Source organism: Chaetodon auriga, chromosome 5 (assembly GCF_051107435.1).
Source record: "Chaetodon auriga isolate fChaAug3 chromosome 5, fChaAug3.hap1, whole genome shotgun sequence".
Classification (NCBI taxonomy): domain Eukaryota; kingdom Metazoa; phylum Chordata; class Actinopteri; order Chaetodontiformes; family Chaetodontidae; genus Chaetodon; species Chaetodon auriga.
In genome coordinates this window covers 2,872,092-2,886,491 of record NC_135078.1, presented here as the reverse complement: position 1 = coordinate 2,886,491, position 14,400 = coordinate 2,872,092, and the positions used below count along the sequence as shown (strand labels likewise).

The following is a 14,400-nucleotide window of genomic DNA, read 5'->3' as shown; positions in this document are numbered from 1 at the left end:
GACATCAAATGACAGAGTGGAGCTCAGGAGATGGAGCGCTTTCTAGGAAAGAAATACACCTAAATTAAACCAACAAACAATAAGATCAGTGATTCTGAAACGTAGAGTTGAGACTTTATTTTGTATTTTTTTTATTCCTTTCTGTTCTCCTTTTTTTAATTCCTGCTGCTATTTCTGCTGTCTGTAACACCCTAATTTCCCCGACGGGGATTAATAAAGTTATATCTTATCTTATCTTATCTTATCTTATCTTATCTTATGATACTTAAATGCCTAAATGATTCTTATGTAGGTCTAAGTTAAACAGTCCCACTCACTCTGTGTTTAAACACACTTTCCGCTCTTATCAATAAAGTTCTTCTTTCATTTTAGGAGCTTGATGATTCCCTTGATTTTTTTTTTTTTTTTCATCTCTGAAGAAAGGTGACATTTAGTGACATTTTAAAGGCCTTGCTTTTCGATCTTGCAGTATTTATTTTTTAGATAATTGAAGCTTTTTACATGAGTTCTGAGTTGACTTTAGTCCCATTTCCACCTTCCACATACAGTATAGGCCGAATGTGAACATTCAGTTTCAGAAAAAGTAGCGCGTTCATGGTTTGATTTTCTGGTTCAATTGTTTTGAATTTGTCTTTTATCATAAAATAAAACAAAGATTGAGGTTCTTTATTGGTTCTTTATTTTAGGGCTGACTTGGGAGAGCTCGTGCAGTTTTGCCCACCCCTGCAGGTTCTGTGCTGAGCCCTCTGGTGCCATGAAGAGGCTGCGAGCAGCAGAAGTGGTGCTGTGTGGAGCCCTATCTGCGCGTCACTTCAGTAAAGGTCCCAGCAGACCTCCTCAGTGCGCACAGACACCTCCAGCACATCAGAGGACTGAAACTCTCTCCCGCTCTGACTCTTCGTGTCTTTCTGTAAAACCGACCCTTAAAACTGCAGCTCCGGACAGGCAGAGAGGGGGACGGCGGCCGGTGGTCCGTGCATAACGGAGGCAGAGGGTCTGCTGCTTTTTCAGACCGGTCGGTAAAGTATAGCAGTATAACAGTTCGGTGACGGTGGAACAGCCAATGAACATAAATGGTGCGTCGTGACGCAACAGGGCCCCGTTGATAAGGAGCGAAGAGTCCAACCGGGACCTGAGAAGGAGGAACGGCGGTTTTGGGGGGCCAGCAAACACTCGCCTATCATCAGTCAACGTAAAGCCAACTCCTCCTCTTCTGCTGTTACGCACATGTATGCAGCCTCCTTGGCAAAAGACAAAACATTAACTAAACAGACCACAGTAACGGAAAACTGCTTCTCCCAGACGGCCGGCGGGATTTTATAGCAAAGGCTGTGTTTTTCTATTTTTCTCTGCAAAGAAAAAGTAGTTTGAGCGACATAAATCAGCTGCTGTGAGCATCAACTTGGACTGTTGAACCTGGAGGAGGGGAGGAAGCCTTTCTCACAGACTCCCTGTCAGCTTTTTTGGACATATCTCTTCTTGTTCGTTCTGACTGTGTGATGCAGTAGCAGACTGCTGCCCAGCTTTGGCACTGCCAGTTGTACAGAGTTACTTCTTGTTCTGCACAAAAGGAGGAGAAATTTGCCAATGCCTTGCAGACTGTCGAAATCCTGAAATATTACTCCCGGCAAGGAGGAGGCATCGGTGCTGAGACCCATGCAGCGGGGCTTTCATAGTTGGTACGTTTATTCACCGTAGATGGAAAAGAAAATGTAGTAATTGGCGAAAACACAGAAATCATATCACACCTGAGAAAAAAAAAATAAATTCCAGTAAGAGAAGCGGTTATTTATGAATTAATCATAGCTTATTAATAATGAGAGCTGCAGAGATTCGGATGACGGTTTCCATTGGCAGATGAGACGTAGTGTGGAGAACACGTGTCCAATCTTTCCCTCATATTTTTTCCTCCGTGATCTGGATTTCTCACTTGTCACGGCAAGAAAGGAAAACCTAAAAAGCGAGAATTTTGAGTGGCATTGTAGCACAGGGTTTTGCTTCTGATGGACATCTTGGCTTGCAGATCCGAAGAGAACAGTTATAATATCCTCCCCTCTGCGGCAACGATGCTTTTCCATGGCCTCCCTGGAGGCGACGTGCACGGTGTGGTGGAAGAAATGGACCGGAGAGGAAAGAGCGAGTCAGCAGCCATCAGCTCAGCCATCGATATGGGGGAATCAGAGACGGTAGGAGAGATTAATTTTGCCCTCATGGCTTGTTAGAGCAGACAGCATGGCAGCTTGGAAGCATGTGACAGAGGCTGCACTCTTACAGCTCCAAGCACTTTGATTCAGCTCTGAACACTTTTTACCTCTAAATCACACAGAAAAACTGTGCACCCAGCGTCCCAGCTTATTACTGACTTGTTATTCAACGCCTCTCAGGCCGGCAAACTTCCCCCAAAAGGCCTAAACACTGTCAATTCTGCAGCCTAAAATCTAAAACTTATTTTAAGCTTCAACTAAAAGGACCCACAGCTGAACAAGCTGGACAATTATTCAAGAAATAAAATGATTACTTTTGCAGTTAAAATTCAACACTTTACGTCTTAAATAAATGTACGTTTGTGATGGGTTCAAAACACACGTTAAACATGGGCGATGCAGCGCATATTCAAAGTAGATTTTTGAATGGCTCACAAACAAAAAGGAGACATTTTTCGCAGGCAAATTAACACAAAAATTTCCAGCAAAACCCAGCCTCAAGTTTTTATTTTAATCTGACAAACGACAGATTCTGTTTTAATTTTCTTTTTTTTCTAAACACTTAATCCAGTTCCGTAAAAAAATATAAACCTAATGATTGTAAAATGCATGAACAATTCTTCAATGTACTGGCACCAAAATAAAACACGAGAAGCTGAGATATCGAAAGAAAATCTACATTTTAATTTAGCTTCCCTTTTCATCTACAGATTGTTTGTGCAGGGCGTGTGCGCGCGTGTGCGTGCGCTTGTGTATGTGTCTATTTTGCAGGCCTGTCGAAAAATAACCTTTAATGACTGTCCTATATCATGTTATTGTAGCTTTCATTAACATTTTTATTTCTATGAGAAAGTGACAGCAGAGATATCTCTGATGTCCACCATCAAAACATACATAATAATAATAATGATAATAATGATAATTCCACAAGCATGTACACAGCCTGTTAATGTGTTTCAATTGCAGATTTATGGAAAATTGCTTTACTGTGTTTTTTTCTGCCGCTGTAAGCTTCGACTATCAGAAATATTATAATAATGGCCTTATCGTTCCTTATATAAATTCCACTGCTACATGACACTCCCTGTAGCACTGTAATTCATATTATGCATGGCAGTATGTGAACAACATTAGAGTAATTATAGCCTTCACTCTCCTTTACTGTAACCAAAATATTTCTGTAATGTTTTTAAGTTCTTACACTGCGGTCGTAAAAAGGACTTTGCATTATCCTTTTCTCACTGAATTCCGTCTTTAAGCCCACTGTTGTGTTTTAATGTTTATTGATTGTTGTGACGAAAATACTTATCTTCTGCAATATTTCTTGATAATTTTTCTATAGTCCTCCCATATGGCGCTGGTGGCTGTGGCCCTCTGTAGTGAGCTTGTATCTGATGATACTCTTAAAATCTTCTGAAAATATAGCGAATAGACTCGTCATCTGTCTTTCCAGGGTTTTAGAGTATTTTATTCCCTCTCCCGTGTTAGCATGACTCAATGTTAGGCTATCAGGATGCAATGCAGAATGATTTTTCTTCCAACATCCTGTGGTGACCTGTGTCCTCGTGCCTCTCTCTGTTGACCTGCAGTCCATGCCGTGCATGACCAGCGAGCGCGTGGCTCTGTGCGCGGGCTGCGGCAGGAAGATCGCGGACCGATACTACCTGCTGGCCGTGGACAAACAGTGGCACATGCGCTGCCTCAAGTGCTGCGAGTGTAAACTCAACCTGGAATCTGAGCTCACCTGCTTCAGCAAGGACGGTAGCATCTTCTGCAAGGAGGACTACTACAGGTAGGAGGGCGCACAGGGCCTGAAGCTCCACTGCCCATCCAAAAGTGTCCGGGATGAGCCGGTGTCTAGGATTTTCAATTGACTGCATTTAGGATTGACAGGTTTAAACCCAGCAGGCCTATGCGTTTGGAATTATGGTAATTGTGATTTGCAAAGATGAACTCTCTTAAAGTTTAAATAACACCACAGATGATGATGTGGAGATATTTTAAGATGATCTCAATCATCTTAATCCGTCAATAAATATTTATTTATTTATTTTTGGGGGTTGTAAAAATTCAGTTTTATTTTATTTAAAAAACAGGATTTATTCATTATGTCTTTCTCAAAGCCTCTGTCCAGATAATACGCCTGTGTAAAAACTGACATTTTACACTTGGGCCAGCTAAGATTTCGTGACATAATCAATATTTTAGTGTTTTCATGCCTGATAGTTCCATTACATTCACGTGCTTCTCTCAGCAAAGCCCTGGGTAGGAAAGAAAGAAAGAAAGAAAGAAAGAAAGAAAGAAAGAAAGAAAGAAAGAAAGAAAAAAGCTTTGGGAAACATCAACTACTTTAATAACCAATTACGATTCAGTTAGAAACTCCAATATACTAAAATCCCGTCAGGTTTTTTTCAAACCCTTAACAAACGGAATTCCTGCTAATATGCATAGTTCATTAAATACCAACATTGACAAATCGATGCAGGCTGTCTGACTTAAAGGTTTCATGAGTTCGCGTCATAAGTGCGCAGGGAAATGTTTGAAGTGCTTTAAAGTTGTGGTGTTTGCACATGTGAATGCCTCACAGTGAGTTTATCCGGCCTGTCCCGTACTCACACCCGGCCTGCCAGGCTCCGTGTCCAGCCGCTGATGAGGTTTCTGTGTTGTCCGCAGAAGATTTTCGGTGCAGAGATGCGCTAGATGCCACTTGGGAATCTCAGCCTCGGAGATGGTGATGCGGGCCCGGGACCTGGTCTACCACCTCAACTGCTTCACCTGCACCACCTGCAGCAAGATGCTCACCACCGGGGACCACTTTGGCATGAAGGACAGTCTGGTGTACTGTCGGTTGCACTTTGAGACTCTCATCCAGGGAGAATATCAGACACATTTTAACCACGCGGACGTTGTCCCGCACAAAGGCCTGGGTCCGGCCAACACGCTCGGACTATCCTACTTCAACGGCGTGGGGACAGTGCAGAAAGGCCGACCCAGGAAGAGGAAAAGTCCGGGACCCGGGGCCGAGCTGGCTGCTTATAACGCAGGTAAGAAGGACATTTTTAAAGAAAACAAGGATGTTCGATTATTGACAGCGATGTTGTGGTTGATAAAATATGGACGAAGTTAGGAAAAAGCAATCGCGCTTTTATAAAACGCGTATAACTAACCTAATGTTTCGTGCTTGATCCTGTTTTGAAGATTTTTTTTATTATCTCAAAAATAATTATTTCAGATATAAAATGTAGAAAAAGAAAAGACAAGAAAGACAGAATCACCGCTGCCTGTTGGAAAGTCTCGCTCCACAGTTCTATGAAAGCCACACAGCATGAACAGAGCTGACGAAAACAGGCAGGCGTCATTAATGAAAAATCATTTTTAACATTCCCATAGAGGCTTATATGGTGTCTCTGCCGTCCTCACTTAATGCTTTTTACCTAAACTTTATCATAGAAAACTGTACAATATTGCTCATATCACTTGTACTTTAATATTCCTGTATTTCTATCTGGATTTTACAACGAGTTCATCACAACTTTACCACAATAACATAACGGTAGGCCTAGTTTTAAACAAGTCACAGTGGTCACCATAGGATATTTTTAACGTCCCCACAGACACATATTGTGCTAAATATTGAGTTTATAGCGACCTTACTGCATTGCTTCATGTTTTCTTTAAAGTCCCCATAATCCTCCTGACAGTTACTATAGGTGTGCTTATGATGATTTTGTTTTGTGCACTTTGTAGGATCTCTCACATTATAACAGCCTATCATTCCCACTGAACTAACCAGTTCTACCAGCAGCACGTTCATGTTGAGGCCAGTGTGCATGAGTAAGACTGAATGCCACCTCACTAAATAAGCACTACAGTAGGAGGTTTGTCAATAATGTCAGGCCTCTAATGTCATTTTGTAAAATGAATATATTTAGACCATAGTTATATTGAATTAAAAACAACTTCAAGCTTTAATGTGTGGATTGAACTTTTCATGCAGCTTCATATAAATTTCATTAGGCCAATGAGCTGCAGCAGCCTAACTATTCATAACAAAAACTTGTATGTCGTCAAGCTCTTTTTAAATGATAATCTGAAAAGAATTACTTTTAATACTTGTTGGTTTTCAGCCATGTTTCAGTTGAGTCAATCTGTTATTAAAAAAAATGAACTTTTTCTCGCCCATGTCCTCTTTGGGGTATAAAAGGAAAAGTTTTTTGATGTTCCGGCTTTTGCTTTCACCCTTTTCCACTTGTCAGGCTCCATAGACATCTACAAACCCTAACACCCCCAACCACACACACACACACACACACACACACACACACACACACACACACACACACACACACACACACACACACACTCTCACACACACACTACTGGAGCCTTTTTGCATTGGGACCGGGCCAAACTGGGTGTGTACCAGAAAGATCAATGTGATTTGATGAGTTAGTCACTGGAAGAGAGAGCAGGGAATACAAGAACTTTCATACAGCAGAACTATCTGGATGGAATCTTATTTTTTTAATGCTTCAGCTTTAGTTAATTAACCCTTCAACTGTAAACATAAAAATTAAGTTGATTACAAAAAATAAAAATAAAAAAAAGTCAGAATCGAAGACTGGTGATAGACATAGTGATACAATGACTTTTTCTTTTCTGTTGTGAGTTTCTATCTGTCAGTTTTGCTGATTCTCATTTCACTAAACTTTTTAACAGTTCAGTCAGTTTAGTTTAAATAAGCTGCAACAATTGTGTTCCCAATATTTTCCTATACAAATTGGCTTTTTCCTTTTATGTTCCTACTCAATCAAAATCAAGTGATTCTCTTTTGAAAGTCTAAGTCTTATGTCAAGATCCTGACACTTTTTTCTTTTCTTTTCTTTTCTTTTTTTTTGAGTCAGTAAAATTCATGATACAAGTGAGGCTGCTCTAAATGATTTCCCCTATGGCCTTTATGGATTGGTGATGCTTTAAGAAACTAGAATTTCTGAAATTATAAGAACATGAAGATAAAAGTAGGAGAGGAATCATAAGTATGTAATGTTCTAGTTTTTTTTTTCTTTTGGGGTATTTAGGTAAATAAACGGAGAAGCCTGAATTTGAAGCACAGTCAGGCAGAGAGTGAAGAGGCAGTGCGCCCTCTTCTGTTTGCAGCCACAAACAACATCAAAAGTTCACCTGAACAATCACATGGGAACATGTGGCGACCCGGATCAGCCTGCAGCTCTCAGATGGCCTAAACACTTTGAGTAACATGCTCTATCTGAGGATGAGGAGGCAAGCAGGAAACAGGCTGCTTTTTATTAAAATGCTGCAGCATATGCTTTGGACAGAAAGCAGCATTTGTTCTGCCTGGTGTGTATGGGCTAATTAAGTGAAGTGTTATTCTGATGGTTTTCACTCACTTCATATTCATCATTTGCAGCGTTCTGATATTGAACACGAACTGTTATGCATGCAGCAACACTTTGAATGTTGCCAAGAAATTTCCAGGCTGGGATAAATACATGTGTGTTGTTGTTTGTGTGTGTGTGTGTCTGCATGTGTGAGTGCGTGTCTGTGTTGTTGTTGTTGTTGATGTGTGTGCGTGTGTGTGTGTGCGTGTGTGTGTGTGTGTTTGCTGAAACCAGGCTAGCACCTCCTCCCAGGAAAGAAAGACATGTAGACAGGGACAGACAGAGGAGGGGCAGAGAGGAGGATGATCTACAGCTGGAACAAACAGCTGTCAGGTCACAGTGTCTCCTTGGATCAGATTGATTGTAAGATGTGAACGAGGAAAATGAATCTAGATTGACGCTACATCGTTTTTAAAGGAAGTTTAAAAGCTAGATGGCCAAGAGCATAAAAACATTGAAAAATGCTAAAAACAATTTGTAAGAACAAATTTTCAGCCTAAATCAAACATTGTGAATGATTTGTTTATGGAGGGATTTTTTTTTTCTCTCCTCACGTATGTTGCACCTAAATATTTGCATTGCCTACCTTTCTCGCTCATGCGTTGTCGCACTTCAGAGTCTGGGCCTCATGTTCTTGGGAGATAACTGATTTTTCTTAGATGTATTAAAAATAAAAATGCTCAATAGATTTAAAATGCGGAATATAATTTCTATACAATGTATTTGGAGCTGCTTCTATGCTCTTCAAAATCAAATGCTCTTTGATTAAAGGGGTCATGAGAACTTTGGTACCTAAAACTGGGGTCGGAAAAAGGCGGAAAAACCCTACAGTGTTCACTGCCAATCAGAAATAAAGGGCTAAAGAAATTCGAATGATGATGATTAGTGATTGGATCAGAGTTTCCTCTGTCTAACCAGTTCTCTTCTGTTCCCTGCTGGCCCGCAGCGCTGAGCTGTAATGAGAATGATGGCGAGTCCATGGACCGGGACTCCCAGTACAGCTCCAGTCAGAAGACCAAGCGCATGCGGACATCCTTCAAGCACCACCAGCTTCGGACCATGAAGTCCTATTTCGCCATCAACCACAACCCAGACGCCAAGGACCTCAAGCAGCTCGCCCAGAAGACCGGCCTCACCAAGCGGGTCTTACAGGTAACCACAGCAGCCTTTCTCTTCAGATGAGTCCATGGTTTCCTTCGCTCAGGGTAGAAGAACACAAATGCCAACAGGGGTGAAGGAATTTCACTTGTTTCCAATGCAAATCAGTTTTCTTCCAAGTGTAAAATATATGAAGTGCGATTTTCCTGAAAGAAGCCAAATCAGCTGCTTTATTTTACGACAGCGCTGTTTTTCATTCCAGCGAAATTCTTGGAAGACTTTCAGGAAACTGCAAACAAGCTGAACAATATCAGGAATGGATTTTTTTTTTTGGTCTTTTCTTTCCTTTTTGTTTTTCTCTTTTAAATAAAAACACAATCAAAAAATAAGAAATGGATTAAAAAGAGCTGCATTGAAAAGAAGAGGTTTCTAATTTCCTTTTGAAAAACCTGAAAGTCAATATGTTTCCACACTGGATTGCAAAATTACCTGGAAATGAAAAGAAAGCCATAAACACCAAAATGTAATCTATTTCAGTAGACGATGTGATGTTATAGTGAGGACTGAGGAATGAAAAACACAAAGCTCTGTAGTACACATGAAGAAAGGGAAAGCATAACAGAGCGTTTGATTTCCACAAAAGACGACAGCAAATTATCTGGGGGACTGAGAAGAAGAAAAATGAAACAAAAAGGTTTCTGAATCAAAATTTTTCTGAGAAGGAAAAAAAAAATCATCCTGCTGCTTTAATTAATGCTCGCAGAAAACAAAGCAGTCGTTTTGCTTTGATGCGTTCGAGTTTTCATGCCTGTTATTCCAGCAGCGCTTCCCTCCGCCTGTTTCCCATGGCTCTGTCATGATTCCATTGCTAACACGCGCTAACACAGATCGTCGCCGCACTGACTACATTTCAGATACTACTTTTTATTACTGAAAAAGAGAGCAAAGATTAAGTGCAAAAAAAATTAAAATAAAATAAAATAAAATGAAAATGTGAACAAAAATTAACATCAAGAGCACTGAGAAACACGATGCTGGGTCCAAAAGTGGGGTGCAGGACCTTTTTCAATGGGTTTACAGGGTCCTCGTCAAAAGGACAAAGAAAGTGTTGATTTCATTGCTGTTTCAAATATAAGAATAATGACTGAAGTCATAGCTGCTTTTCCTAAGCTCAGCATAGACGGGTACATTATTATCTTTCCACAGTATCAACAAAAACAGGAAGCCAAGGCTTTCTATTTTCATGTGCAAACATAAAAGAAAAGGTTTTATCCTTCTGTGGCCACCGCTGCCTTTTTCTCTACCACTAGCCAGAAAAAGTAGAGACTTTTCTAACTTTTGTACACAACCCTGGCTTTGTGTTTTTAAGTGCTCTTTTATCCTTGACTCCAGTCTGAGCATCTGCAAACAGACTTTAAACAGACGAGGAGATGCTCAGTGGTGTGTGCTCTTAACTAACAAACAACAAAAGGGTGGAGGGAGTTTAGGGGGGCTAAGGTTTGGGAGCTGGAGATAATGTGGGCCTTCTTGGTGTTCTGTTACATCAAAATGTTGAAAGGGCCCCATCAGTATTTATTTTCATTTCGCACATTATAGCTCTTTTGCTGCAAAATTTCAAACTTTCCAAAACTGTAACCATTGTAAGTGATTCATATGACTGTTTCCTCATGTGAAAGATCCTAATTTGTGTTAAAATAACCGGTTTTTGGCCATTTGAAGGCACACACAACTTTTGAAATACTACGGCCTTATAAAGTTGATTTGACTAACATGTTAGCCAACAATTGATTGATTATTTAAGTATCTAGAACAAACAGAGTAACATTAGCATTCATTGAGGTTGTGTTTCTGGGGGCTTGAAGAACGTGAGTCCACTCCTCATTTTCCTCTATAGCTCCGGTTTGGTCTCCACCAACCCCTGAGAAAAACAGCTGTCTCTTTAGCAGCAAATGCTCGACTCTGTTCACTGACTAGTTGCTTGCTTTGTCTGTCAGCTGTTTGGTTCTGGGCAGGTAGTATAGTCTGTTTATCAGTGCTTTTTTTTTTTTTTTTTTTTTTTATTAATATTGAAAACGACCCTGATGGGAGCAGTGGAAGTGTAGCAAAACAATAAAGTTGCAGGTCAGAAATCAAAACACTGAGATAAAAGATGTTAAAAATTAAATTTGAGGGGAACAGCAGATTTGAGTGACTCTCTGTGTGTTCATCAGAGTGAGTGACATTACACACAGAGCCATTGTTCATGTAAAAATGTTGATTTGTGCAGCTTTAAAGTTAGGGATTGATCCTCGTCATGGTTGAAATGTGACAATGTTGACTGTGAGTAGAAAGTGGAAAACAAACACAGATCTGTGTGAAGTTCCACACCATCGTCATGAGGTTTTGAAGGTCTATAACAGGTCATGCTACTGGCTTTGTTCCTGACATCGCTGCTAAAGGTCCTCATAAGGGAAACACAAAGATATGTCTTATTTAAACAATTGAATGATGGATGCTGTCATTTATGTGGGGAGGAAAGTCTCAGCTATGCTTACCTTCCAGAAAAGCATTCTCCAACACAAAGCACTGAGTCTGAGCCTTTTGAACAGGTTTTTTCCCACTTCTCATGCAGCCATACTCCCCATTCATTTTACCACAGTATCAATTACGGAGAGTGAAAACATGCTAGAGGCACAGTAGGTTATCCATCAGTGTGAGCATCATGTCTGCTTTTATTAGTGCCACTTTTATTATGGTTGTGTGATGTAGTTGTAAGTGTGGACTGAGCTGAAAAGCTTGCACTGTATTAGCATGCGGCAAAAATGAACAAGAATGAAAGTCGGTGTGATGTTCTGTGTGTCCATTGTGACAAATTACATTTCTGTGAGAAACTTAATTTTCATAATGAGCGTTGAATCTGTATGGAAATGAAATCAATGCCTCGTAGGTAGAAAATCTAATAGTATGCTTTAGAAAATGGTTGGCAGTTCGGTCAAGTATTTATATGATTCAAAGTTACTGCTCAAATATGCAAAAGCACAAGTGTGGTCATTTAACCAACAAATAGGTAGAACATTGGTATTTGTGAGTTGTGGACATGTTTTAAGGGAAAATGTGTAAAAATGTGTAAAGGCTCAGCAAAATTTGACGAAAAGATTTAACCCTCAGTACAGTGGACGTGAGTGCAATGTTATTTGAGCACTGTCTTTTCAGAGCCGTGTCCTGGTTCCTCTTCATGATCCACAGACCTTGCAGTGGACAGTTATCATTGGAAATGAAAGAAATGATCCCCGTGGGTAACTCTGTGGGTTATCAAGAACAACAGGGACACTTTTGTATTGCTGTGAACTCCACAACTGGTGGAATCATATATTCCAAAACCAGGACAAATAAAACAAAAACTGTCTGTACGGCCAGACATCAAGAAGTCAAAAAACATTTTTTATTGGTGAAATTTTGGTGAGCAACTGTAAGCTTAACACCGTATCAGAAATATTATCAGAAATGTTACGGATACCATGAAGTGTGGAAACCTGTGGTCCAGAGTTCCATTAGTGGGTCGGTTCCCTTGTAGTAACAGGATTTATTTTATTTCCACAGGTCTGGTTCCAAAATGCTCGCGCCAAGTTCCGGAGGAACCTGCTGCGGCAGGAGAGCACTGGGGTGGACAAGGCGTCCGACGGCTCCACGCTGCAAGGCGGGACGCCGTCTGGTCCGGCCTCAGAGATCTCCAACGCCTCCATGAGCCCCTCCAGCACCCCCACCACCCTTACAGACTTGACCAACCCCACCATGCCCACTGTCACCTCCGTGCTCACCTCAGTGCCGGGCGGCATGGACGTCCACGAGTGTCGGAGCCCGTCACAGACCACGCTGACTAGCCTCTTCTGATGGCCGGAGCCCCTCACCACAGCCTCATCCCTGACCCCTCACCTCTTCTCCACTCTCCTGGATCTAAAACTGAGCACTGCTGACTCCTTCAGACATTAAACGGATTAGTAAAGAGAAGGTAATGGAAACATGAAAAGAAAAAAAAAAAAGATTTCATGTCGCTCTGAGCCCATTAGAGACTATTTACATCGTGAGGCGGCCAAGCCTTACAGATGGAACAGTTGTTGTTATTTTGATGTTGTTGTCTTGTTGAGAACTGAGGAGACTTGATTTGCATTTTTAAATGTTTACAGAAAGAGACTGCGGGGGGAAAAAAACTGCTTAATTTTTGGAAATTCTTTTTTTCCAGCACAGTATTTATGTTGTTGTACAAGAGTCACTGTTAGAAGGATTGTAAAAAATTCTTTTTTGAAAATCTGAGATTAAACACAGGTTACAATATCCTACGACTGCCTTGTGCCTTACAGTCCATTTTAACTGCTGTGGTCAGAAATCGACCCTGATCAGAAATCACAAATGAATATTCTCAGAGGAGAGTGGAGGGGTTATGACCTCCATTACGTGTGTGTGTGTGTGTGTGTGTGTGTGTGTGTGTGTGTGTGTGTGTGTGTGTGTGTGTGCATGCTTTATTGTTAGTTCTGGTTGGAGTTATGGCAAACTAATTATTCTAGCCATGTTCTTAATCTTATTTATTTAGAATCCTCTTCCACACTTTGTCATGAACAGGATTTAAACAGAGGCAAAATGTTTAAGCACAAGTTTTCAATTATTTCAGTCTAATAATAACAACAGTCAAACAAAGATCAGACGACAACGAATTCTTACCTTTTCAACCCAGGCGGTGGGTTCACCACATCACAACATTTCAGATACATCACATAAATCTTTTAACGTAGTCGTGAATAGTGTCAAATTCCAGGCCTAAGGGATAAAACAAACCATGAAGCATTCAGAAGTACCCCCTGATATGATCTGAGTGCATGTAGTACATGTAAATTACACTTTTTGAAGAAATATACTCAGTGAGAACAAGCACTCTCTCTGTAGTTTGACAGTGTGTATGCTGTATGAAAGGCATCATCACTGATGAGGCTATGGATCTCAGCTGTACGGTAAACTGACAATAATCCAATATCCTGCCTTAGTTTACATCAAAACATATCACATTAAAATCAGCCAAACTTTATGGCTGCTCCCTTCATGGAAAATGTCAGTTTAAACCAGTGGCATCATCTGGAACATTTTCTTCTGAAGTAAGTGGGAAATATCTTCCGTTAGGGTGCAATACTATTATTTATGTCTCTCAAGATAAGGTAGATCATTCGACTGAAAATAGGTGGAACTGGCTCATATCAGTTAAGTTTTTCAATTAATGTTGTCACGGTGGATATTTCTGTGTATGACAGAAGACATGTGCTGTGAATGGGAGGAGAGCTGCTGGTGACACACTGATCAGTCACTGATTGCTGATTCTGACTGAACTCGTGCTGCTTCTGCACATTCTTGTACACATCATTGTTGTCCTTGCTTCTGTAAGAAATATAAACACTTCCAATTATAACACTTGTCTTTTTGAGGATAATTTGTACCTCCAAGTGTTTTTCATTGACTGATGTGCACAGACAGGATTGTATGCACACAGTAGTCATTGCTGTGATCGGTCAAAGGGTTTTGTGGTACAGTGAGCTTTTAAACCAGAGCTCTGAGTGGAACTGCAGTTCAGCCACTGAGAGGCTGAACTGCACATATATAAATCCACCTTCAAACATTTCGATGCGGCTAAATCCACTCTCCACTCTTTCATGCATCTCTGCTTTTCTGTTTTGACA

At 40.7% G+C, this 14,400-nt stretch overlaps 1 protein-coding gene across 3 annotated transcripts; it reads left to right on the top strand.

Moving 5' to 3' along the window:
• The first annotated feature begins 1,134 nt into the window (after window positions 1–1,134).
• lhx2b (LIM homeobox 2b) lies at window positions 1,135–14,129 on the top strand. 3 transcript variants are annotated; one of them, XM_076731806.1, is made up of 6 exons: window positions 1,135–1,679; window positions 2,024–2,186; window positions 3,794–3,996; window positions 4,878–5,248; window positions 8,550–8,755; window positions 12,281–13,017. In XM_076731806.1, exons 2-6 carry the CDS (start codon window positions 2,067–2,069, stop codon window positions 12,569–12,571), a joined length of 1,191 nt encoding a protein of 396 aa, XP_076587921.1. In that variant the 5' UTR covers window positions 1,135–1,679; window positions 2,024–2,066; the 3' UTR covers window positions 12,572–13,017. The 3 variants fall into 3 exon arrangements, with proteins under 3 accessions (XP_076587921.1, XP_076587920.1, XP_076587919.1); XM_076731805.1 differs by having other exon boundaries at window positions 1,135–2,186; window positions 12,281–14,129; XM_076731804.1 differs by having other exon boundaries at window positions 1,135–2,186; window positions 4,881–5,248; window positions 12,281–13,016.
• The last annotated feature ends 271 nt before the right edge of the window (window positions 14,130–14,400 follow it).